Raw genomic sequence first — 26,847 nt, forward strand, 5'->3', positions numbered from 1 at the left:
TTTATCATGTAAGCAGTGGCCACCAAGTGGAAGATTTGGTCAGAGTATTGATGTCCTGGAAATGATATTTTGGATGAGTCTTTAACAGTACACAGCATTATTTTTAGGCCAGAAAGACTGGAAGGGAATTGAGGAAGGTTTTTGCAATAATCCAGGTGTGAATAGTCAAGGCCTGGCCTAAATTGGTAGCATTGTAAAAAGGAAGGAATAGATGAAAAAGGTGCAAAGAGTCAATAGGACTGCAGGCCATTGTAATACAATTTTTAATAAAGTCAAATATATTTTAGGACTCACATAACTTAAAGTTAGAAGGGACCCTAAAAATCATGTAGTTCAATTTCCTTTACAGGCAAACAGTTTTTTAGGATTTAGGGGGATGTTGACAAAATCTTTTGTTTTTTTGCATTCGGTAGATTATATTTTTGTAGATTAAACTCAGACAAGACCAAAATAAAGCAGATGTAGACCTCCAGAGAAATTCTAGCCACACAGATGCATGTCATTCCAAAGCAGCTTCTTTGTATTTTTAAAGATAGCAGAAGGATGATGTACATCAAAAGGCCAGAGCTAGAGGTCAAGCCTAAAAGCTAGATAATTTATGCGATTGGTGCCTGACACTTAATAAATGTTTTTTGACCGCTGTACAGAAAGAGCAGATAAGCTACAGATATAAGCCTTGGGGTACACAGAAAGGAAAGTAGTGTCATCAAGTGGACTGGATCATTTTGTGTCTGCCTCCTTTCCATGGGATTCCCTTATACCTTTCGCTAGGTAGAACAAGAGGAACTCTCCATTGTTTTCAGGACCAGACTCTTAAGATTGCTTTTACGTATGAATTATATGTTTCTATGTAAATTTATTTTCTCCTGTCATCAGCTTCACTGCAATGGTCTGTGGTCCTATTGCGTAGTTTTTTAAATTATCTTTTGTGTCTGGGTTTTTTTTTTTTCTTCAAAGTTGCTCCTGGGGCTGAGAAAAGGCGGAGTGACAGATACATCCTGCTTGGGTTACTGGGAGGAAAGAGGAAGAGTGCCAGGTCTTTTTAGTTTTTTGTGCCCCATCTGTGCTCTATGTCAAATACTTACATATTTACACGCAGTCATCGTGCCAGTTCAAACTTTCTTTCCTGTTAGTTTCTATCCCAGTACATCCTGAATGTTCATCATTCTAGCTTGAACAGTCACTTTCATAGATCTTCCCTTCAGTTTCCTCCTGAAGGTTTGAGGAAGAAGCTTAAATCCTCTACATTCTAAGTTTCATGCCAGGTCTGTTCACACATATTATGTTGGGGTGAAGGCCCTTTGAAGGGCAGGGTAGTTTGTATCAACTGTCATCAAGACCAAGTTTCCCTTCATATAGTTCACCTAGCCTAACAGTGCCACCTCTCTAAGATGTTGTTTCAGCAGAGGCTGCCCTTTTATATTTTGTTCCAGTTGAGTATTTTTAGTTATCTTGTTAATTAGATCAGAAGCTTTGAAATATTGTTTTCAAGAGACTGACATTCTTCCTCCTATTCCTAGCTAACTGGTTAACTTCAAACATCCCAGAACCGAATCTCTGTAGTAACATTTAGGTTATCTAACGTTTAGGTTATCTAGTATGTGTCCCTGCTCTACTTATTAGCTACATAATATTCATATTTTAAATAAAACCCTGAGTCAGCGAGTTAATATTGGCAAAAAGTATGACACAAATCTTGCTCTTTCGGTGGTTAAGTGGATTGTATTGTTTCTCTCTAGATAGTATTGATAATAAGATATAAATGCTGCCTTGGTTATCTATTATTAGCATGTCAGTATTGGTACTGGAAAGACAGCAGTGCCTGGAACTGTGTGCCTGGCAGATAATGCTTGTCAAGAAGAAATGGTGAAACTGCTTAACCTAGGGATGGAGGTTTTAGAAGTATGAAAATGGCTTTAGTGTGTAGGTTTGATTATTGTGTTCAATTTGACCTAGAGTATAGGTTTGATTATTGTATTAAATTTGACACTGTGAATATAGGACTTTTAGAGCTGGAAGACATCTTGGAGAAATATAGAGATAATTTGGTTTGCCCCCCTTTTTAATATGCAAGGAAACTGAGACCCAAGGTCACAAAGATAGCAAAAGTAGCATACCCAGACTTGAATCTGGGTCTTCTCAATGTAAATAGCTTTATTTTACATTGCCACCTGCTTGTATGCAATTTATATTTGAGCTGTCTATACACTGTTAAAATAGTCTTTGTGCTTTAAACCATCAGTTTGTATATGTGTATATTGAAGAAGGACATTATACTGAACAGTTTCTTGAAGCTACCAGGTTTCCCCCCGAAGCCCAGATTGTGAAACTATGCTCTTTAAAGCCACTGAAGTAAAGTATTAAGACTGAACTCAAATAGGGGTTATGAATAATAAACACCCCCTTCCCCTCATATTTCTTGCATGATGGTAGCAGAAAATTACTTAATGGTAGAAATGGTTGGGAGGAGAGCCTTGTGTTTGGTTACTATAGTCTTGTCTGTTTCGTTTTAGATAAGTTGTGTTTGGTAAAAATATTGTTCTACATCTTCCTTGGAGTTGACTTTTGTTTTTTTTTTTTACCATGTTCTGCAATCTTTTAGCAATAAGATGTTTCATGTCGTTAGGCTAGCTTCTTGGTAAGAAATGCTGCAATACTCTGGAATGATTCCATTTTGTAGTCCTAAAGGCTTTATGGGTGCCTGTTACATCAGCTTGTCTCTACTCTGGTTTAAGCAGAATGAGGATTCTTTTTACTCGTGCTTGTTAGAGTGGAATTTGTCCCGCATCATCAGAATGGCTGTTTCTTTAGCATTGTACAATTGTTTAAGGGGTGAATTATTTGGAAATGAATTCAGAAAAATTTACAATTACTTTTCATCATCAATATGTACTAATTATTTTAAACAAATTTTAAAATATGTTACTTAACTCACATCGGGTTGTGAGGTAAACATTTGAAAACTTTAAAATGCTACATAAATGTGAATTAGTGATATTCGACATAAGGCCCGTATAATACATTGTTTCACTTTCAAACTCCAAAATTACTTTTCAGAAAATTCACAACTTAGTCACCAATTTCATTTACTCATTAAAACCTTTTGCTTTTTAATTAGCATTTTCTCAGAGGTAAGAATACCTTCCAATTTTTTTCTGCTGAGAAACATTTAGAAGTATAGTGTTGACTGTATTTGAATTGAAATATCCTCTCGAGAGATGCGAACTACTTAATTAAAATTATCTTTTGAAAGGTGCAAAATTTCTTTGTATTTCATTATTACTGGGCATCAATTCCACCTGTGACTATTTTTCTTATAATGACCTAATGAAAATGTATCTGCTGGTACAATTTTTTTTTAGCACATCATAAATATTAAATGTGTATTAACAGAGCAAGACATGATTGCTTCTGTGTCTTGCATTTCAGATTTTGTTAGTGGAGTACCGAATAAGCTTAAATGTAACAGAACACCCTCCACTACACCTCAGCAAGACAAAGCTGGTAAGTATCATACATGACTGTACTAGATGGAAGCTTTTGCAGTCTGTCTTTAACTTTGTTCTCTGACAAGATTTATTTGTGTTTAGTCAAAATTTGGCTTTTTAACAGTAAGGAAAAAATGTCAACATAATGCCAAATAAAGTAGAACTTTTGAGTGGGGATGCTGCATAGTGGAGTTTTTTAACCTTTTTTGTTTCATGGACCCTGTTGGCCATCTGATGAAATCTATCTATATCTATATATATAGATACATTGTACTCCTTGAAATATTTTTTAAGTATGTAAAATTAAATAAATGGTATTACAGAGGAAACCAGCAATATTGAAATAAAGATGTAATTTTTTTCCCATCTAAGTTCATGAACCCCTGAAACGTATCCAAGAATTTCTTGTGAGCATGGATTCCAGGTTGAGCCCCTCATATAGGGGGTTCCCTAGTGATATTGGTCATATTGTACTAGAAATTCTGAGATTAGAAAATTAAGCATTTTGTTCATAGGCTAATCTGCTGAAATGATTTTCTGTCTCTTTATAACTAAGTACTGCTAAACATGTAACAAAACTCAAGTGGGTTATTAACTTTTTTTTATTAATAGGTTATTCTATACCAGGGAGTTGAGTCAGTTTATATTTCAATTCTTGTGTAATTTTGTGTGAAATTGTTCATTATAATAGTTTGTCCATATTTTGTTATAAGTTCAAGTTCAAACTAATTTTTCAATGAATTTTTGGTTCAAATCTCTGAGTGCAAGCTCTCTTATGACTGCCTTACTCCACTAGTTGGTTGGTGTTTAGGTTACTGTTTGCTAGCACTAAGATTCTTGCAGTTATTTGTAACTTTCTTTACTTTCATCTGAACTACTGCATAGCCTGAATTTACTTTGTAATGTTTCTTTGACCTTTAGTCTTTATCTGCTTAAAAGGTGAATATATTTTTTTTTCCAGCGAGCTTTAAATAATAGGATTTTTAGATTCTCTGTTAAAGTATAAAACATTTTTGTTAAATAATTTTCCTGATCCCACTCCACTGTCAATCCAGTATGTATTTGTGTGTATATATTATTTTCCCACAGTAGAATGTGAGTTCTTGAGGACAAGGGACTAATCATTTCAGTTGTGTCTGACTTTTCTCTGACTCCATTTGGAGTTTTCTTGGCAGAGATACTGGAGTGGTTTGCCATTTCCTTCTCCAACTCCTTTTACGGATGAGGAACTGAGATCAACAAAGTTAAGTCACTGAATAAGGTGTGTGTGAAGTCTAGATTTGATCTCGTGAAGTTGAGTCTTCCTGATCTCAAGCTCAATGCAATATCCACTGTGCCATCTAGCTTCTATATGGTAGTCACTTCATATTTATTAAATTGAATTGAATTTTCCTAACAATTAGTGCTCTCCAAAAATAGAATGGATTGTTTTAGGAAGTAGTGAATTTCTTCCCTTCCCTTCCCCCGCAACTAGAGGGCTTTAATGTCTGGGTTACCACCTTTCAAGGATGTTATAGAGGACATTTCTTGTTCAGATACAGATAAGATGAGATGATTAGATGGCTCCTGAGGTCTTTTCCAACTGGGACTCTAGGAAAAGTAAAATTTTATTGAAAACTCACATTTTAGTATTCTGTGATGATGCTTTACTTTTTCTTTCTTTGAGTACTGGAAGCTAGGAGTGAAGTTGAAGGCATTAGGAGTAAATGCTTTGTGATTGGGTCCCTAGTGTTATGTTCAACTTTGCACTTCTCTCAAGCTCTGTAGTTTCCAACCCAGATGTCAGGAGATCTCAAACTCCTGCTCATGGAGAATGTGCCCTGATTAACCTTTATAAATTTTTTTCTGACTGGATTTATGAGTTGGGAACTTGTTTTTAAGACCTTTTTTCAAATGGACAACAAGAGCAAGAGTTTACAATATTCCTGGACCCCAAATTTTCCTGGAAACCATATGGTAGAGTAGAGAAACACACTGAATGTCAAGACTTCTGGATTGTAGTTCCAGCTCAGCTACTTACAGTAGTGCGCATGATCCTGGGTGAGTGATTCAGCTCCTCTGGATGTCAGTTTCTGCACTTATGAAATAAGGAGACTGAACCATGAGCTCTAGAGATGCCTTCTTGCTATAAAGATCTACAGTTTTACTCACACAGAGACATACTAATGATGGTGGGTGTTAAGCATCATAATATCTTCTAGAAGTCTCATTCTGCTTAAAATAGACACATCTGATGAATTATTGCCTTGCTGACATTTTCATCTTTCAGATGGTAGAGTGAACTGGCAGGGAAACTGGAGGTTAGGATTTAATTCTTGCCAATAGAAATATAGTATAATGAATAGAGAGCTAATCTTGGAAATTGGGTTTATGTCCCATCTCTGACATATACTGGCTATGTGACCATGGGCATATCATTTAATCTGTCACGGTTGGAAGTCAGTAATAGCAAACTCAAATAGGAATAGGGGGTTACTAATCTATTCTAAGGATTCCTGTGTTGCATGTTGACGTAATTTTAAAATGTAATGCTTTCTATTTTTATTATATTTTTATTTACTGTATTAAATATTTCCCAATTACATTTTTATCTAGTTCTGGCTACAGGGGGCCACACATTTGATATCTGTGCTCTAAGCCACTCTTTAAGTTGCAGAGAACGTGCTGGCTTGTATTAATAGGGATAATTACCTCACCAGAGAGTTCCCTATACAAATGAAATCACAGTTATAGCCCCTAACCCTCACAAGGAAAAACTGGTGAGTAGTATTGAAGTGACCAAAAAAACTGAGAAAACTAATTGTGACTACATCATCTTAGAACGTACAAGGGATAGAAGGTGGAGCTGTGATTTCAGTGACTGCACCTGTGATTTTAATGGTATTGGGGACTTTCAGGTGAGCAAACTCCCTCTACCAATGTATGGTTATAGAGAACTGCCCAGAGCACTGAGAAGTAGAAGACTTGCTCAGGGTCACATAGCCATTCTGTAGTAGTCCACCATTACACAACCACTGTATAGCAAGGGAAAGAACCCTGGCCATAGTAATTTATCCTGAAATTGAGTAAACTAATTTTAGTAAGTCAGTTGTTGATTTTAGGTCAACTGTTCTTTAAATTAACTATTGATTTTAAATTCAACAAAAAAAGAGGTTTTTTTTTTACCTATCTGGGTTTATATCCATTGCCATCAAAGGGGCCCCTGTAATTGCCTTATGACCAATTGTCAGTCTCCCTTACCATTTTTTTGCCTCTTTCCAGTCTTCTTACACCTTATATCCCACCGTGTATTCTTCAGTTCAATGACACTATCTTCCCAAAGACAGAAATTTGAAAGTCTCTACCTTCAGGGCACTTAAAATTTACCTAGGAAGATAAGCAAGTAAACAAATAAATATGAGATAACTTGGTGAGGGAGAGAAAACACTACCAGGAGGAATAGAGATTTTTAAGGACAGAGATAAAGAAGGGAGTACATTGCAGTCAAAGGCATGGAGGCAGGAAGTGGGTTATCAAATTCAGAGGACAGCAGGTACGACAGTGTGGAATAGACTACATGAAAGAGAATATTAGGAACTATCTATAAAAGTAGTCTGTATCTAGACTGTGAAAAGCTTTAAAAACCAAGCTGAGAAATTTTATGTTTTTTTATCTAAAGGTACCACGGCTTCTTAAGGAGGTGACCTGATAAACATATTGTTACAGGAAGAATATTTTGGAGGCTATGTGGAGGATGAATTGGAGGGGGGAAACTTAAGCTAGGAGTTTAATTAGGCTGTTATTATAGTTCAAGCAAGAGTGAGGAAGGTCTGAACTAGGGTGGTATGTATGTGAGTAGAGAGGAGAAGGGCCCAGAGACTTGGAGAATATATGTGGTTAGGAGTGGGACAGGGGTGATGATTCAGCAAAGGAAACTGAAAATGATACTGAGACAGGTAAGAAGAGAACCTGGAGAGTGAATTGAAATCAAAGGAATAGAAAAACACTGGAAGATCCAAGTGGTTATTAGCATAATGTTTAATTAGCTGAGGGTAATTATCATGAATTGGGGAAACAGAAGGAATGTGATATTCTCCCCTGGGGATATCAAGTCAGAGTTTATATATAGGAACTGTTTTGTATGTTATTAACAGAAGTTAAAATCGAATTAAACATTTTCTTGATCCTCCTAAAGTATAACATTAATAAAAATAGTGTTTTATGTAAAAGGAAAATGAAGGAAGGTTATTAAGCTAAAATTTAAAAAAAAATTTTGGAATTCAAAAGTCTCTTAAAAAACAATATTATTGATGTTTTGTGCTTTAAAACAAATCAGTTAATATATGTTATGCTACTTTTGTAGTTCAGTTTGAAGCAAGTCCTGGTGCATCTTCCCAGAGTTCAGTCTCCCCCATAGCCATCAGTGGAAGTCGTTGGTTCAGTACAGGTGTTCAGAGGCGAAGTACAAGGATTGCAAGCGAAAAAGTGTGCAGGTGAGTTGCTTCAGTCACTGATAACTAATGAAACTTAGTTTAAATGATTTGGATAGTTTGCTTTGTTATTTATTGTTTCTGCAAACTGATACAATTTTAATAATAAAACATTTTTGAAAATTTCCCTGTCAGTATACTCTTATTAGTCAAGAATATTTTCCTTTTTTCCCTCTATCAAAGAAAGATTCTCAATCTAAAAACCACTTCTGCTTGATTAAAATCTTGTCTCTTTTGCCCTACAGTATATCATCTTAATGTTTTACTTGTGATTTGAAAATCTATTTGATCCAAGTTCAAAGGACTATAATAGTTCTTGTCAGAAGCATGACAATTAGGTACACAAATAAAGTTTTCATATTCCCACTACTTATAAAATCTTAGATCTAGAATAGACTTAGAAATCATCTGATATAAATCCTAATGTTATAAATGTTGAGGAAACTGTCATCAAGTTGTGATTTGCCAAAGGTCCCACATAGCTAGTTAGGACTCCTCCATCAAGAGTGTCTGATATTTTTATTCTTTTAGGAGATGAGCACTAAAACTTATTGTGGATTTTTATGTTAAGTTTTGCCTCGCAGAAAAAATATTGTTGGCAACATATACAGCTTAAATTGTCGTTATCAAAAATTGCATTTTTTTCTTCCCTCTTATGAAAAAATTCCTAGGGTGGAGTCAGGGAAGGCAGGTTGCTTCTCGCCTAAGAGAAGTCCTAAAGAAAAGGTCCGAAGATCCCTTCCTCTCAAGTTTAGTGTGAAGAAAAGTAGCAGAGATGTAGTAAGTATCTTTCATTCCTTCACTGTATTTTCATTCATCATTTCAGACTTGTAATTTTAATAATTTATCAAAAAATACCAAATCAGCCACAAGTTTTACTAAGTGCTGCTAAAAAGTCCATATTTTTGGTAATCCACAAGTAATATTTGCTCTGAGTAGTTTATTTCTAACTGTCATATTTTATATGTACCAAACTTTGACAACTATGAAGAACTTACACTTTGATTTGTATTTTTTGTTTTTCATTTTCCAATATACCTCGAACCTTCTTTCTTGGGAATTGTCCCGAATAACAGAAAAAGAAAGAAAATAATTCGGCAAAACAAACCTGCTCCTCAGTCCGGTCTGACGTTGTCCCATGTGTATCGTCCTCCGTATCTGAAAATGAGGGAGGGAGGTGCATCCTCATGTCTCTTCCTTGATCATTATCATTTCCCTGCATTCCGTTTTCCTTGCCTTGTTTTTTTGTTTTTATACATTTACATTTTTTGTCATTATGTGCACTGTATTCTTTGTTCTGACTGCTTCATTTTGCATCATTTCATAGAAGAGCACGTATTTCTCTGTCTCTTCAATTAGTCAATTCTTATGGTACAGCAATATTCCGTTATATTCATGTATCACTGTTTGCTTCTCTACTTCCCACGGATGGGGTATCTATCTACTTTGCTTCCAGTTCTTTGCTGTTACCGAAAGTGCTGTTATCAATACATGGCTATAAATGGGACCTTTTTTGTCTCTGACCTGCTTGGTGTATACGTCTGCCAGTGAGATCTTGTTTCCAAAATGATTGGACTAACTGAGCTTTAGGAGCAGTGTAGCGGTGTGCCTGTTTTTTTAATTTCAAATGTTCTTTTTTTATTATGAACTTAAATATGAATATTTCAACATACAAAGAACAAAATTTCTGTTGCAAGTCGTTTGAGGGCTTTTTTAAGAAAATGTTAAACTTAACAGAATTGCTTTGTTCCTTTCTGAACTTCTTCTGATTTTGATCTTTTGTGTATTTTTAAATGTTTCGTTGACCCTTTCTTTGATGTGTGAGTGTGTGTCTGTGTGTCTGTATTAGCACCATCCCTCTCCAAAAATCTTTCTTTCAAAAATAGAAGCCCTGGCCCTGCCTTGCGTAATGGAACTAAAGGAATCACCATTTGGCCATGTGTGAAAGCACGTGGCTCCTTCTGCACCTCTCTGCTATTCAGACACCATCATTTTTTTTAGCTATTCCTTGTTCCACTTACTTGCTACCAAAAAAAAGTGCTTAGAAATATTTTGTGTACTTTCCTGCTATCTTTGATATGCTTATCTTTCCACAACTTCTCCAATTTTGACTTCCCATTTTTTGTTATCTGCCGATTTTCTAGGCATGAAATGAAGCTTTAGACTTGGTTTAATTTATTTTTCCCTAATTATTAGTGAGTTGAAGCAATCCTTCATATAATCGTTCATAGTCATTTTAAGAACTATTTGTTTATATCTTTTTTGCCTTCACCCACTGGGGAATGACTTTTAATTGTATATGCCCATGCTGGTTCCCTCGAAATCTGGGAAATCAGGCATGCGTCAGACCTACGTGATAGCTTTTTCCCCTTGTCAACTGCTTCCCTTATTCTAGTTCCATTAAATTTGTATAAGAGTTCTTCAGTTTCATGTAATCAGAATTATCAGTTTTATTCTCTAATCTTGTTTGGTAAGAATTCTGCCTTTAGCTGTTGCTTTTAAAGGTACCTGATCGGATTTTCCTCTGTTCTTTTTTTTAATGCTATGACTTTAATCTTCAGATCATGCATCCATTTGAAGCTTGTGGTATATTATATAAAATGTTCGAACATAATTTTTCTCGAACTTCTTTCATGTTTTCTGAGAAGTCCTTGCCAAGATTTATTGTATTTGTATCGTCAGCTCCTACCATAGTTACTGACACATAGTAAAGCCACCTTAGCAAGTACTTTATTTATTTTTTTTTATTTTTTAATGTTTAACAATCACTGCCATACAATTGCGATTTTATCCCCCCCCACTACCCCCCTCCCTCCCCACGACTGCATACAATTCTGTATAGATTCTACATATACTTTCCTATTGAGTATATTTTCACTATAGTCATGCTATGTAGTCAGACTAAAATAACTGAAAGAAATCGTATAACAAATCAGAACATGATACACAAACACATACACATACACAAACATGATCTGCTACATTTTGCGAATGACTTCCATATTTCTTTCTCTGAGTGTGGAAGGCATTTTGCCTTGAGAACCACCTTTGGGATTTTTTTTTTTTTATAAGAAGTTTTTGCATTATTACAAAAATCCAAGTCTACCAGAAAAAACTCTCACACACTGTGGTCGTTGCTGTGCACAAAGTTCTCCTGGTTCTGCTCCTTTCACTCAGCATCAGGTCATATAAGTCCTTCCAGGCCTCTCTGAAGTCTTCTTGTTCATCATTTCTTATGGCACAATAGTACTCCATTACATTCATATACCATAATTTATTCAGCCATTCCCCAATTGATGGACATCCCCTTGACTTCCAGTTTTTGGCAACTACATAGAGTGCTGCTATAAATATTTTTGTACATGTGGGACCCTTTCCCATTTTTATGATCTCTTGGGGATATAGTCCTAGTAGCGATATTGCTGGGTCAAAGGGTATGCACATTTTTGTAGCCCTTTGGGCATAGTTCCAAATTGCTCTCCAGAATGGTTGGATGCGCTCGCAGCTCCACCAACAATGAATTAGTGTTCCAACTCTCCCACATCCTCTCCAGCATTTATCATTTTCTTGTTCTGTCATGTTTGCCAATCTTATAGGTGTGATGTGGTACCTCAGAGTTGTTTTGATTTGCATCTCTCTAATCAATAGTGATTTAGATCATTTTTTCATATGATTATAGATAGCTTTAATTTCTTCCTCTGAAAATTGCCTGTTCATATCCTTTGACCATTTATCAATTGGGGAATGACTTGTATGATTATACATTTGGGTCTATTAAACACATTTTCAAAAGGAATGTATTTTAAAAGTAGTTGTTAAAAGTGTCTGTCTAAAGGGGCATCTCGGTGGTGAAGTGGATAGAGCACCGGCCCTGGAATCAGGAGGACCTGAGTTCAAATGTGGCTTCAGGCACTTACTAGCTGTGTGACCCTGGGCAAGTCACTTGACCCAGATTGCCTCGCAAAAAAAAAGGGGAGAAAAAAAAAGTGTTTGTCCAGGCTCTCAGATATGTGACCGTTACAGTCAGGTCCCAATTAGTGCAAATAATGGAATTCCTGTTTGCATTTGTGCTATTCAAAGTTATATTTATGTAAACTCTGATTATTTATTCTAGCCCAGTGGAAATATGCAGTGCGTATTCAAATAATGCAAACACTTTAGGGGATTTATTATTCATAGTATTTAGGACTTAGCTGCGTATTTTCCAAAAGAGCAAAGAAAAAATTCAAGGCGCTGAAATATAGACTGATATTGTACGTATGGACTGTCTTGTAATCTTATTTGATTCCTAGTTAGATGTTATAATTTTAAAATAATAGCACATTCATACCTCGCCTGCTTGGCATACAACTTTTCACAATTCCAATTCAGAGTGGCACAGCAAAAGAAAAATCTTTTAGAATTGACATCTGTCCTAGATTTGACTTGTTATCAGCGTAGTGACATTCATCAGCTGCCATAATACTGGGAAGCAAGATGGTTGCACTGCTCTTTTGTGAAAGAATGAGAACTTCACTGAACGGTTTACTCTGTGTTTAAGGAGTCATGTACTTTCTGGGTTTCACAATCACCACTCTTCCTAAGACAGAGTCCTTTAGTAAAATTCACACAAGTGCGTGCTGATTCTTCACCATCATTATTTTTAAAGTGCCCATTTAGCTGTGTGACGCTGTATTGGAACTCTAAACATATGTAGTCAAATATTTAAATGTTTTTCCTTTCTTCCAAGGGAGAAGTCTGTTATCTTTAAAAATATCTTATATACATTCTGTTTTACTCATGTCTGTGATTTGGCAAGAGGAACTAGAGGAGGAAGCAGCTTTTTGTTTTGAGAAAAAGATTGATATACAAATCTGGGATTTTTTCCTAAACACACCTTTTTTAACCCTGTGATCATGGGCAAAGTGCTTATAAACTCAGTTATTTGGTTTCTAGTTTGAATAAAAAGAGATGTAGGTTTCTGATGTGAGTTATAGGTGAACAAAGTAATTTGAATGTGAAGAAAAAATGTTTATTACCTTTTCTCTCCTTAGGACATTTTTATTCCATCTCCAAGTTTGGAGCAGGGACCAAGTGACGAAAAGAACACTGAAGATAGATACAATTCCTCTTTCACAGTGGAGTGCTCTAAGACTTCACAGACTGAGGAAGGAAATCCCACTGAGGATCTTGGGCAGCCACTAATGGGAGAATCCTGTGAGCTGATGCTTTCTGGAAGTGATTGCAGCCAGTCTACAAAGATGGAGAGTTTGACCTCTCAGCAGATCGATGAAGATGCTAAGAACACGCAGACTGAAGATACGCAACCTGTATCTCAAACTCTGGAATCTAAAGTTTGTCCCACAGAAGATTCTAGTGTACTAGTGAACCAAACAAAAGACAGTCAAGAAGAGCTGAGTGAAAACTGTAAAAAGACAGAAGATGCTGTAAAAACTACAAATGAAATGATCATTTCAGCCACTGAATGCAAAACCAGAGAAGAGATGGAACATGTTTGTGTTGATTTTACATGTGATTCAGGAAGCCAAGTACTTCTTTCTGAGAGTCTTTCGTCTGAGGCTGTTTCTGAGGCTCTTCCGTCTGAGGCTCTTCCGTCTGAGGTTCTTCCCTCTGAGGCTGTTTCGTCTGAGGCTGTTCCGTCTGAGGCTGTTCCGTCTGAGGCTGTTCCGTCTGAGGCTGTTCCGTCTGAGGTTCTTCCGTCTGAGGCTGTTCCATCTGAGGCTGTTTCATCTGAGGCTGTTGCGTCTGAGGCCCACTTAAATGCATTAGATCAGGAGGTCTCTGTGGAGGCTAAACAATATCACGCAGAGAAGAGGTCTTCAATTTCTGAGGTTGAAGAAATTCCTGAAACCCCTTGTGAAAGTCAAGAGGAGGGGCAGAAAGAAGAGAAAGAAAACAGGGAGAGTAGCCCACTCCATCCCTCTCTGATTCAGACTCAGTCACCAGGATTATGCCTCCAAGAAAAAATCCCAGATCAAGAGTACCAAGGAGCTATGGAAGTTAATACTAGTGTCAGTGGTAGTGATTCTCCAAAAAAACTGAAAATGCATGATGAAGAACTGGAACAGAAGGACCCAGAGGCTGGGGGAGAGGCCACCTCAGAAAGCTGTGGTGTCATTGTAGAAGAGAAAGCCACAAAAGATGAGTCCTCAGCTGATATTGCCTCTCAGCCTGTTGTGGGAGAAGAGGCCCACGAAGATACTCATTCTTGTGTGGACGTTGATCCAGGAATAGAACTGGGTGCTAAGAACAGTCTAGATGCTAAGGGAGAGAAGAGCCAAGAATCTGACGAGAATCTGGAATCACTTACTGAGAAGGAGAACCCTCAGCACTCTCCAGTGTCTTTAGAAAGAGTAGATGATATACTGAGAACTGAACAGGAGAAGCAGCAGCCACAATCTCCAGGGCAAGCAGACACTTTATTAATAAAACATTCGCAAATGGATACTATAGAGGAATCAGGCAGTGAAGGAAAGACTCAGCAGCTTGGGAAAGCCGCTGACCATTGTCTTCAGAGCCCCTGTGAAAGCTCCAATGGTGAGTACGATTCATAGATACGAATGGGGACTGTTTGACTCGTTCAGCTGATGGATTGAGAAGCTTAACCAGAATTGATTTTTGAGAGGTGGGAATAGAGGGCTGAAGGTTATTATTGGAGCTAAATTCTAAAGTGGAACAGATATTAATAAACGGAATAACAATTAGCCAGTTATCAAAAATAATCATTTTTTCTAATCAGAGGTTGTCTTTACTGACTATAATTCTGGCTGCCTTATAGTCATAAAGGTTCTTGAATTTCACAAATACGTATAAATTGTACTTACCTTGCTTTTTTTAGGGGGAGAAATTGTGGAAGTGGGGTAGGGAGCACAGCTAAACTGTATTTTCAGTTGAGTCATCTAGAAATAATAAATATTCACTTAATTATTCTTCATAGAACTACAAATAGGCTCAATTAAATAATTTGCTAATAGTTGTTTTCTCTTCAAGAGTATTAGACTAAGTTTCTAAGTATGATTTAACAGATATATAAATCTTAGAAATTAAGACTTGAAAGATTTAATGTCCATACTTCTTCTGGGATCTATTTCAAGATTATAAATTGTTTTGAGCTGTGTCGCATACTACTGAGAGACTGCAAATAAGAACATATCATCATAGTGCTGAGGTATTCTTAATTTTTCAAAGGTTATATTAGTGGGATTATAAGCTCTGACAGGTCATTTCATGTGAAAAAGGCTTCCAGTATGGGCCTGGTGATGCCAGGTTGGCTATTAAGTGTTTATCGGGTTTTTTTTTTTAATACGTAATACAGTTATTTTTCAGTTTTCAACATTAACTTCCATAAGAATTTGAATTCCAAATTTCCTCACATCTCTCCCTACCCCTCACTCCAGGACAGCATGTACCCCATGCACCCCTTCCCCTAAGTCTGTCCTCCCTTCTATCATCCTCCTCCTTTTCCCACCCCCTCTCCCTTCTGTTTTCCTATAGGGCAAAATAGTTTTCTATACCCCATTGCCTGTACATCTTATTTCCTAGTTGCATGAAAAAAATTGTTAACATTAATTTTTAAAGCTTTGAGTTCCATATTCTCTTCCTCCCTCCCCACTCACCCTCACTGAGAAAGCAAGCAGTTCAATATAGCTCATCCATGTGTAGCCATGCAGAACACTTCCATGACAGTTGTGTTGGGAAAGACCAACCACATTTCTCTCTGTCCTGCCCTCCATTTATTCCATTTTCTCTCTTTACCTGTTCCCACAGTAGTACTTGCTTCTGATTATCCCTTTCCCCAATTTGATGTCCCTTCTATTATCCTCCCTCTCCTATCCCCTTTGCTCCTGCCTTCCTGTAGGGTAAAATAAATTTCCCTACCCAACTGAGTGTGTGTTATTCTCTCCTTAAGCCAGATCCCATGAGAGTAAGGCTCCCTTAGTCCTTTTCATTTCCTCCTTCCTCTCCTTCATCATAAAAGCTCTTTCTTGCCTCTTTTATGTGAGATGATTTGCTACAGTCTACCTCTCCCTTTCTCTTTCTCCCAGTACATTCCTCTCAACAGTAAATTTTATTTTTTAGGTATTTTCCATATTCAGCTCACCCTGTACCCTCTGTCTCTCTGTCTCTCTCTCTTCCTCTGTATCTATCTATCTTATCTGCCTATCTGTCTGTTTATCCATCCACACCCATATACATACCTACACATATGATATACATACACATATGCACCTACATACATACACATACACACATATAAATTCTCTCTAACTACTCTAATACTGAAAAAGGTCTCATGAATTAACAAATGTTTTTCCATGTAGGAATGTAAGCAGTTCAACTTCAATGAGTTCCTTAAGGCTTCTCTTTTCTGTTTACATTTTCATATTTCTCTTGATTCTTGTATTTGAAAGTCAAATTTTCTGTTCAGCTCAGGTCTTTTCAACAAGAATACAATGCTTGGAATTCCTTTATTTCATTGAAATTCCATTTTTTTCCCTGAAGTATTGCACTCAGTTTTGCTGGGTAGGTGATTCTTGGTTTTAGTCCTCTATAATATCATATTCCAAGCTCTCTGATAACTTAGTATAGAAGCTGCTAAATCCTGTGTTCTCCTGATTGTATTTCCACAATACTTGAATTGTTTTATTCTGTTTTTTTTTCCTGGCTGCTTGTAATATTTTTTCCTTGACCTGGGAACTCTGGAACTTGGCTACAATATTGCTAGGAGTTTTCCTTTTGGGGTCTCTTTCAGGAGGTGATCAGTGAATTCTTTCCATTTCTGTTTTACCCTCTGGTTTTAGAATATCAGGGCAGTTTTCTTTGATAATTTCTTGAAGGATGATGTCAAGGCTCTTTTTTTGATCATGGTTTTCAGGCAGACCAATAATTTTAAAATTATCTCTCTTGGATCTATTTTCCAGGTCAGTTGTTTTTCCAATCACATATTTCACATTGTTTTCTATTTTTTTCATCCTTTTGGTTTTGTTTTATAATTTCTTGATTTGTTATAAAGTCATTAGCTTCCATCTCCTCCATTCTAATTTTTTTTAATTTTATTTTTCATTTTTAACACAGTTTACAACAGATAAAACAATTCAAACTTTTGGTCAGGTGATACTTCTTTTTAAAACATTTACAATATGGACCACAAAAGAATTTTTTTTTTAAACATTAACCAACTGAGACACAAATAATATTTATGTTGCTAACTTCACAAGCTCTTGACCTGATCGTCTCCACAGTATTACTAAGAATTAAAGGACTCTAACTTGTTGTTGTTGGTCTAAAGTCCTATGAATAATAGCTTAATTTTAGACTTAACCTCAGATGTTCCCCTACCAATAATCTGTAATTTAATAGATCTGATATTAAGCTTACAAACCTTTTGACTATAGGAAATTGCCAACAAGAGTAGGGACACTGCAGGGAACCAGTATCTCTCCAACTTCATGTCAATTCCAGGCAGGAGTAGATTGTGAACTTGCATTCAGCCAGGCTTAAAGTCTGCCAGGTGTCAGTGGGGAAATTGAGTCAGGAGAATCCTACTTCAGCCCATGCTGAGCAGCTGCTCTCCCACCCTTCCCATGAGATCACCTTTTGCAGCTCATGCCAGCATCTCACAGGCTTACTGGCATCATGTATTGGAGGCTCAGACTGCCTTTCTTGCTATCCATACCTGGAGTTAGACTCAGAAGAACAGTCACTTAACAGTCCCATAGCGTCTAAAAATGGCAAGTTACAATGACCAGGTTTCAAATATTGTAATTTCACTTTGGCTAAGGAACATCTTTTAGGCAAATCTGAAGTGGCTTACATGCCTTTCTATACATGTTCTAGTTCTTGATTAAATAGCCATCGTAAAATCAAATTTACCATTAAAACCTTGACTTTACAATCACAGCCGAATTTTACCTGAGGTTACCGTCCTCTAGGAAATTTGGACTGAAATTCTTTCCCCCAAACTAAAGATGTCATTAATTTTCTGTGGTATGATATAAATTTTCATATCAAATTTAGTGAGGATGTTATTCCCTCCTTCAGCCACATGTGAAGAGAGTAGCTTCATTTTTCCCCTCTCCCCTCTCCTTTTTCTCCTCCATTGAACAAGATTTTTCTTATCTCTTTTATGAGTTATAGCCTGCCCCGTTCCATTTCTCCCTTTCTCTTTCCGGTATTTTCCTCCTTTACCCCTTAATTTTTATTTTATTTTATTTTTGTGTGAATATCATCTCTTCTGATTGAACACACCCTGTACTCTCTATCTTTATATGTGTGTGTGTGTGTGTGTGTGTGTGTGTGTGTGCGCGCGCGCGTATGTACAATCTCTCCATGTACCCAAATTACTGAAAGATTCAAGAGTTATAAATACATTCTTTCCATGTAGCAAACAGTTCAGCTTTAGAGTCTTTTTATGATTTTTCTTTCCTGTTTATCTTTTCATGCTTCTCTTGATTCTTGTCTTGGGAAGTCAGATTTTCTATACAGGTCTGGTCTTTTCCTCAGTATGAAGTGAATGATTGAAAGTCCTCTATATCATTGAATGACCATTTATTCCCTTGAAGTATTATACTCAGATTTGCTGGGTAGGTGATTCTTGGTTTTAGTCCCAGTTCCTTTGACCTCTGAAATATCCCATTCCAAGCCCTTTGATCCCTTAATGTTGAAGCTGCCAGATCCTGTGTTATCCTGATTGTATTTCCACAATACTCAAATTGCTTCTTTCTAGCTGCTTGCAGTATTTTCTCCTTGATCTGGGAACTCTGAAATTTGGCCACAATATTCCTAGGAGTTTCTCTGTTCGGGTCTCTTTCAGGAGGTGATTGGTGGATTCTTTCAATATTTATTTTTCCCTCTGGTTCTAGAATATCAGGGCAGTTTTCCTCAATAATTTCATGGAAGATAATGTCTAGGCTCTTTTTTTGATCAAGGCTTTCAGGTAGTGCCATAATTTTTAAATTGTTTCTCCTGAATCTATTTTCCAGGTCAGTTGTTTTTCCAATGAGATGTTTCACATTATCTTCTATTTTTTCAAATTTTTGGTTTTGTTTACTAACTGCTTGGTTTAATTCATAGTCATTAATTTCTCTGAATTCAGTTCTCTCTTTCAACAAATTATTCTGTTCAGTGAGCTTTTGAAACTTCTCCTTCATTAAGGTATTCTTCTCCTCATTGGCTTTTTGGACCTCTTTTGCCATTTGGGTTAGTCTATTTTTAAAGGTGTTATCTTTTTGGGTCTCCTTTAGTAAGCTGTTGATTTGTTTTTCATGATTTTCTTGCATCACTCTCATTTCCCTTCCCAATTTTTCTTCTACTTCTCCTACTTGATTTTCAGAATCCTTTTTGAGCTCTTCAATGACTTGAGTCCATTGCATATTTTTTTTTATAAGTTTTGGATGTAGAAGCCTTGACTTTTATGTCTTCCTCTGATAGTATGCTTAGATCTTGCTCATCTGAAAGGATGGGAGAAAATACCTTTTCACCAAGAAAGTAACCTTCTGTAGTCTAATTTTTTCCCCCTTTTTGGGCATTTTCCCAGCCAATTACTTGACTTTTGAGCTCTTTGTTAAGTGGAGGATATACTATCCCAGGTTTCAGAGGTTTTGTGCAGCAACTGTTTTCTGACATATCTCTAGGCACCCATAAGTTTTCAGTTCCTCCAAAGTGGTATAATCAAGGAGAGGTGTTCACTCCTCTCCTGACCTGTGCTCTGGTCTGTGAGCAATCACAAGCACTCTTTTCTGCCCTGGAACTGTGAGTAGGATTCCCTCTGCACAGCCACCACCAGCTCTGCCACCTCAGCGCTCTTTCTCACCCCAGTGCTCCTCCTCACCCTAGGATCACCACTCATGATTGAGACTCAGATCTGCACTCAATTCCCCTACTGTCTGTAGGCTGAGAACTCCAGAAGCGCCACTTCTGCAGCAGTGGTTGCCGCTGCCCTGGGAACTGGGGTTAGACCATGTTCTCCTCTCACCCAGGTGAGAGAACTTTTTCACCGACATTTAAAGCTGTCTTTGGCATTTTGGGGTTGAGAAATCTGGAAATCACAGCAGTTGTCAGTGCCCTGAGGCCTGCTCCAGTCCGTCTGTGCTGGCAGTTGGGTTGCATTCCATTTTGAGCCCAGTGCAATAGATCTTTCCTGTTGGCCTTCCAGGTTGTCTTGGGCTGGAAATAAGTTTTACTCTTTCATTTTGTGGCTTGTGCTGCTCTAGAATTTGTTTAGAGTCAATTTTTGCAGGTATTTCAAGGGATTTGGGGGAAGAGCTTGAGCATGTCCCTGCCTCTGTTCTGCCATCTTGGCTCTGCCCAAGTGTTTATCTTTTCCTTTTTCACTAAAAGATCATATGTTAAGCCATTGAAGGGGTTGCAGTCTGTGAGGATGGATAGAGTATCCTTCCCAATAAAATCATGGATCCTTGAGGTATGAATATCATTGCAGTGCTATGTGAGAGAGTGTAATTAGAAAAATATTTGTAAGAGACAGAAAATTGGCACTATAATGTTTCTGTGAAGCCAACTCTAGAGTTTCTAAAGGCATATTCGACATTTGGGCAATATTTCCATTATATTAATTACATAAATAGGCTCTTTTTTAAGAGTATAATTTAAAGAATTTTGACTAGTTATGGTAAGGGATACTGAGTAACTGCTTGGAATAAATTGTGTAACCCAGTATTTTATTTCTCACTCATCTTTCTTTGGCTTTTTTCTTTTCTTCACCTCTTTCTGGAGAGTTTGACGCAGCACTTTTGTCTTTAGTACTTTCTTCTTGTTAAGTGTTTTTTAACACTGCCCTCTTAGGGTTTTCCTCCATCTGTTAGATCCCTCCTTGTGCTCTTTTACCGGATCCTCATTTGTGGCACGCCGCTGTAGGTGCGCGTCGCCGTGGGTGTCCCGCAGGGCCCTGTCTTATAGCTCTGTTTCTTCCCTTGGTCTTCTCATCAGCTCCCATGGCTGTAATGATCATGTCTACGTTGGTGATTCTGATTTTGCCCTTACTTTTCTGCCGACTTCTATTCTTGCATTTTCAGTTGTCTTTTAAACACTTCAGACTAGCTATCCAGTAGACATATTAAACTCAACATATCCAAAACAGAACTCACTTTCTTGCCCTCTGAATCTCCCCTTCCCCTTGCCTTCCCTACTACTGTTGAGGGCACCACAGTCTTCCCAGTACTTCCAACTTGAAACCTGGGTGTAATCCTGGACTCCTTACTATCTCTCACCCCCCATATCCAATCTAGTTCCGATACTGCTGCTGCCCTGGTACAGGCCTTCATTGTCATTATCATTTTGCACTTGATCTATGATAAAAGTCTGCTGGTTTGTCTGCAGGTCTTTCCCTGTTCTAGCCTTTTCTCATCTCCTTTGCAGTATCTTCATCCAGGTCACGCCCATTAATTGTGGGTGATGCCCAAGGCTCTTCCCTTCTTTCTTTTTGCTATTTTGCTTGGTGATTTTTCCCAACTCCAATGGGTTCAGCTATCGTCTCTATACTTAAGATTCCCACATCTCTTTATTCAGCCCTAACCTTTCTGTTGACCTTTCTTGGACATCTCAAACTGGGTGTTCTGTCGACATCTTAAACTTAGTATGTCCATGACTGAAGGCATTCTCTTTTCCCCAAAGCCTCCACTATTCCCAACTTACATACTACTATCAAGAGCACCATTTATTTTGACTCCTGACCTGGTTGTTATTCTTTCCCCTTACTTCCTCTTTTCCTTCTAACCCCATCATATTTCATCAGTTGCCAAGTCTTGTTGATTCTGCCTTTGTCCCTTCTCTGACCCTTGAACCCCCTTGGTATAGGCCCTTGTGTATTCCTCTCCCTGGCCTCCTTGCTGTTCCTCCCATATGACGCTTCATAATTCCACTTGGCATTTTTACTGACTTGTCTCCCAGGCTTGGAATTTTATTCTTCTTCATCTCGATCTCTTGATCTTACCTTCCCCAGAAAACCTTTCCACATCCCTCTTAATGCTACTGCCTTTCTTCTCTTGATAGTCTCTAATATAGTTTGTGTATATCCTGTTTGTATACAGTTGTTTGCATGGTTTCCCCTGTTGTAAAGTGTGAGCTCTTGGAGAGAGGGGATTTTTTTCCTTCTTTGTCTCCCCAGTGCTTAGCACTGTCATGGATATGTACTAGGTGCTTCATACATATTTGAGGACTGTGATGGATGTATATTAAAAGATGTGTGGTTTTATTACATAAGTACAGTAGTTTGAATGTCGGTGATTAGGCTAAGAAAATGTTAGGCCTTCTATGTTCACTTTTTTTATCATAGTTTCTAAGGTACTTTAAGATGCTTAATAAAAGTTCTTTTAAGGAGTTAAAGCATTTTTCTTGAGCTTATTTTTAATATTGATCTGCTGTAGCAAATCTTTTCTTCATAGAAAAACTCGTGCATACCTTTTTCAGAATTATCATAAATTCTGAATTAATGAAGTCTTGAATCAACTATGCTCAGTTTTGAGATTGAATATTGAGAAAAAGTTTTAAAGGGTTCACATTAGAACAATAAATCCAAATAAAACGCTGAAAAATTGTATTTGGTGAGAAATTAAGGAAATTGGGACTGTTTAATTTGGAGAACAGAAGGCTAAGAAGCCGAAGTTTTTTAGGGGAAATTGCCACTAGGGATCAGGTGAAACAGCTGGGCTATTTATCCTGAAGAAGAGAGAACTTGGGTGGGGTAGGACAGCAACATAGCTGTTCTCAACTATTTAAAGCATTATCTTGTTATACAGAAGAGGGATTAGATTTGGTTCATATCCTCAAAGAGCAAGACTGGGGTGGAATGGAATTTCCACTGCACAGAAATTACATGGAAGTGGTTTAAAGCTCTTTCATAAAAGAAAGATTTCAAAGATTACACTAACAAGTCACGGTCCAAATGGAATAGGCTTTGGCGGGATAGGTTACTGAGCTCTCAGTCAATGGAAGTCTTCAAGTAGAGCCTTGATAGACTTGATTACTTATTGGGAGTATTACAGATTTATGTTTGAATAAGGGTTGCACTAGATGACTTTTGAGATTCCTTACAAATCAGCAAGTTTCTGATTTTATGACGTATGTAACTAGGATATTGTGACATGCTAGCAGTGTGCTAGCTACTCTAGTCAAAAAGAACCAGATGTTGGACATCATTAGGAGGATTATTTAGAAACAAAGTAAACAATCTTAGCCTACTCTTAATACCACTTGGAACTCTGGTTGCTGCATTTCAGTAGACAAACAGTACTGAAGAATGTCCACAGAAAGGCAATGAAAGTGAGTAAAGGAATATAGAGAGTCTTTTTATTATTGAGAATAACCTAATGAAAATTGTTTCCTTAATTTGCTTTCAATTTTTTTGAAATCTCTTTGATTTTTAGAATTTCTATTTTGGTTTTAAAATTTTTGGTTTTCTAGTTTTTTGGTTTTCCCAGTTCATTGATCTATTTGATTATTTAGTTTGGAAATATAAAGCCTGAGAAGTCTAGTTTTGATTGAAATCTGCAAAATTATTAAGACTACGGATAAGGTGAACTTGTAAACGGTAGCTGAGGTGCTGGAGTGAATAGCGCACCAGGCCTGCAGTTAGGAAGATCTGAATTCAAATTTGGCCTCAGACACACTGTTGTGCTTGTCCTCCATTTTTGAAGAGGACCATGACATCAGAGAAATGATGACATGACTTGAACTTGACTTTGTTTTGAGTGAGGGAGGGCTGTGCAGGTCACCAGCCTCCCTTCTCCTCCAGAGCTGTCTGAATCCAGTGACCAGATATTCATCAGCATGACTGGAGATGACCCAGGATGCACTGGGAGACTTTGGCCTTTTAGGCTAAGGCCTTTTCAGGTACTCATTGAAAATGAGGTCATGTCCATTCAGTGAATAGGCTTCTTTAAAAAGTAGTCAAGGGAATAGCTCCTTTAATAGAAAATAATAAGTAGATAAATCATGCTGGGAGGGGCAGGAGTCTCAGGCTTGTTGTTTCAAAGAGAAACTTACTATTTACATTCACTCTAAGCCAGGAGGTTCCAAAACAGCCATTGAGTGAAGATTGGGCAAGGACCCTTCATTGTTCAGTCCATGGGCTTCAGGGTGCACGGCGTCTAAGGTTTTAGGGGAGACAAGAAAGAAGGAAAGAAAAGGGGAAGGAATCTAGCCAATGCAGTGTACCCCAAGTTAACTGATCAACTTCTGGCAACCAAAATTTACCTTCTTTGGGAGAGAAGGAAAAGGGAGAGGGCTAGGTTGATGAGCTGAGTTGCTCAGATGGCTGAGTCCCCATTTAGGCAGCTTAGTCTACTCACAGGTTGTATTTGTCCTTTGTTTTCAAAGAGAATCATGACATCATAGAAATGATGACATGACTTTCTCTTGACTTTGTTTTGAGTGAGGGAGTGCTGTGCAAGTCACCAGCCTCGCTTCTCCTCCTGAGCCATCCCTCAGACACGTACTACCTGTCTGAACCGGGTCAAGTCTCTTAACCCTGCTTGCCTACATTTTATCTTCTGTAAAATGAACTAGAAAAGGAAATGGCAAAGCACTCTAGTATCTTTTCTAAGAAAACTCCAAATGGGGTCACAACATGTCAGGTAAGACTGAAAAAGCTCAGCAGCCACAAAGCTGAACTTGCAATAACTTCTAATAAATAATTGGAAAAATTGTTTATATTATTTAGAATCTCAGTATAATACTAAAAATAAGGGACAGAATATAGATTTAAACCAACAAAGGAAGTACTAATACTTCACACACTACATTGTGCATTTACACAAATTAATTTATATGACTAGTTAAAGGGGTAATGGGGCAAAAAAAAAATTTTAAGTAACTCCTGGGTTGATATAAACTATTTCATGAGTGCCAGGCTAAAAATAAATTAAGGCAAACTGTAATTTACATATTGATATGACTGAAAGATATCTATATAGGTATATATAGATAAATATATGTAACCATGCTCTCCCGCAAATTATTCTTTGGTATTACCATCAGACACAAAATATTAGAATAGCTGGACTATTGGTCCTTCCCATTATGGGAATATATTGTATTATTATTATATACAATATATTGTATTATTGCAGTATAAGAACAAATGGTGACCAACTGTTTTCCATCTTCCCAGAGGATAAGAAAAGAGGAAATGAGTTTATATTTAACAAGGGGTTAGAGATAAAAGAGAGCTTTCCATCAGTGTACCCAACACTGAATTGGGCTAAATGAATGGTTATGGATTTACCTTTCTTGAGAGGCTTTAGAAATATAGTAAATTTCCAAGTGCCTGGGGCATTTGGTATTAAATTCTTCCTCCTTTCCCCACTTCTAATTCTTCCTTATTCTATAAAAGAAGCCCATTTAAGGCCATCAGTCAATCTGCTAACATAGTCTATGGAGATCTGGGGAAGAAAGAACTTGATGGTTTTAATTCTAACTATAGGGAAGAAATGCTATGAGAAACTTAGAATATATCAGATATGAGTATGGACAATTTTTAGCAAACTCGGTGTGAGAAGGCTTCCCCTACCACAACGGTAACGCTATGTTTGGTGTGATAGAAAAGAGGGTTGGATTTTAAATCCTGACTCTGCTGCTTACTATTTATGTGACCTTAACTATTTTGAGTCTTAGTTTTCTCATTTGTAGTATTTGGGGTGGGGTGTGAACTAAATCATGAATTCTTAAAGTGTGGTCCGAGAGATCCCTGAGATCCTTATTTTCATAGTAATACTAAGATGTTTTCATTTCTAATATGGTAAAGACTGGTGGATATGACCGATATAAACAAAAGCTCTTTAGGGAGAGTCCTCAGAAATTTTTGAACATGTGAGGGGTCCTGAGACCATGAAATCTGAGACTGAATTACTTGTAAGGTTCCTTCCAGCACTAAATCTGTGACCCGGTGATCCAAATGAATAGTCCAGCATGTGCCTCTTGAGGAAAACTCAAACCTGAGGAGAAATGGTGTAAATTGCAGGATTTTGGGTCCTATACTCCTTTTATTTTGTTTAAAAAATTTTTCTTGTGAAAGTATCACTTATTCTTTGGTTTTTTATTATGGAATCATAGCTTTTAAAGAAAAGATTTATCCTCAGAATTGTAACATTGTGAACATGGCATCCAAATAAAAATTGCGGTTATTTGTTTAAAAAACAAAAGAAATGACTCATGTCAAAGTCCACATTGTTTCAGAAAGAAGTAGGCTTACCTACTTAGGATTTTTTTTTCGTCTACTCTTGTGGATGTTGTGTGTTAATTAAAGGTGAAAAATATTTTGTTGTTGTTTTTGTAAACGCAAATCAAACAAACTAAAGTAACTAACAGATAACAATTATCTGGGAAAATTCTGGGAAAAAAATCCTTACATTCAAATTATTTTTAGAGAAGTCTGAAAACTTTTTTTCCTAACCTAAATTGTACATATCCCACATAAATTCATGAAAGTTTAAGGTTGAAATGCTTCTTTTACTCCATAATATTTGGGATGAAAATTTGATGACTTTTAAATTAAGAATACATTGTATTCCTATAGTAATAGCTTCTAATCAAGGCATTTAAAACTCTTTCATAATATATTTATGCTTTGGCAAATTAGTAATTTCTCCTTAGTTATAGATGTTCTTTTCACCTGCACATGTTAAACACTGAACAGCATTACATAAAAATATGAAGTTGAGCACATCGTAGCTGATTGGAAATGTTTATTATTTCAGAATCTGCTGTCTGTATGTAGCTCGATCAGAAGCTGGTAACAATTTATGATCAGTTTTAGAGGTTAAATTTAACATGGAGTTAGAAAAAAAGAATAAAGGTGAGATGACGGTATTTTGTGCTATTACAACAGCTTTTACTCAGCCTATTCATTATAAGATAGAGGCAAAAGTAAGTATGTT

At 37.1% G+C, this 26,847-nt stretch overlaps 1 protein-coding gene and 1 pseudogene across 14 annotated transcripts in view; one reads left to right on the plus strand and one right to left on the minus strand.

Annotated features, from left to right (window-relative positions):
* The window catches only part of LOC140513815 (enhancer of rudimentary homolog pseudogene), an 84,607-nt pseudogene extending 60,355 nt beyond the window's left edge, over positions 1 to 24,252 (minus strand).
* LOC140513774 (TP53-binding protein 1-like) overlaps positions 1 to 26,847 on the plus strand; it is a 114,938-nt gene that overhangs the window by 10,503 nt on the left and 77,588 nt on the right. For all 14 annotated transcript variants that reach the window (XR_011970345.1, XR_011970344.1, XR_011970346.1 and 11 more), the window contains exons 7-10: positions 3,430 to 3,504; positions 7,831 to 7,960; positions 8,629 to 8,737; positions 12,991 to 14,494. Coding sequence is in view for 11 of the 14 variants with exons in the window: in XM_072623757.1 (XP_072479858.1) it covers positions 3,430 to 3,504; positions 7,831 to 7,960; positions 8,629 to 8,737; positions 12,991 to 14,494 (1,818 nt within the window). In the remaining 3 variants the exon portion in view is untranslated. The remainder of the gene's footprint in view (positions 1 to 3,429; positions 3,505 to 7,830; positions 7,961 to 8,628; positions 8,738 to 12,990; positions 14,495 to 26,847) is intronic.

This window comes from Notamacropus eugenii, chromosome 7, assembly GCF_028372415.1.
Source record: "Notamacropus eugenii isolate mMacEug1 chromosome 7, mMacEug1.pri_v2, whole genome shotgun sequence".
Classification (NCBI taxonomy): domain Eukaryota; kingdom Metazoa; phylum Chordata; class Mammalia; order Diprotodontia; family Macropodidae; genus Notamacropus; species Notamacropus eugenii.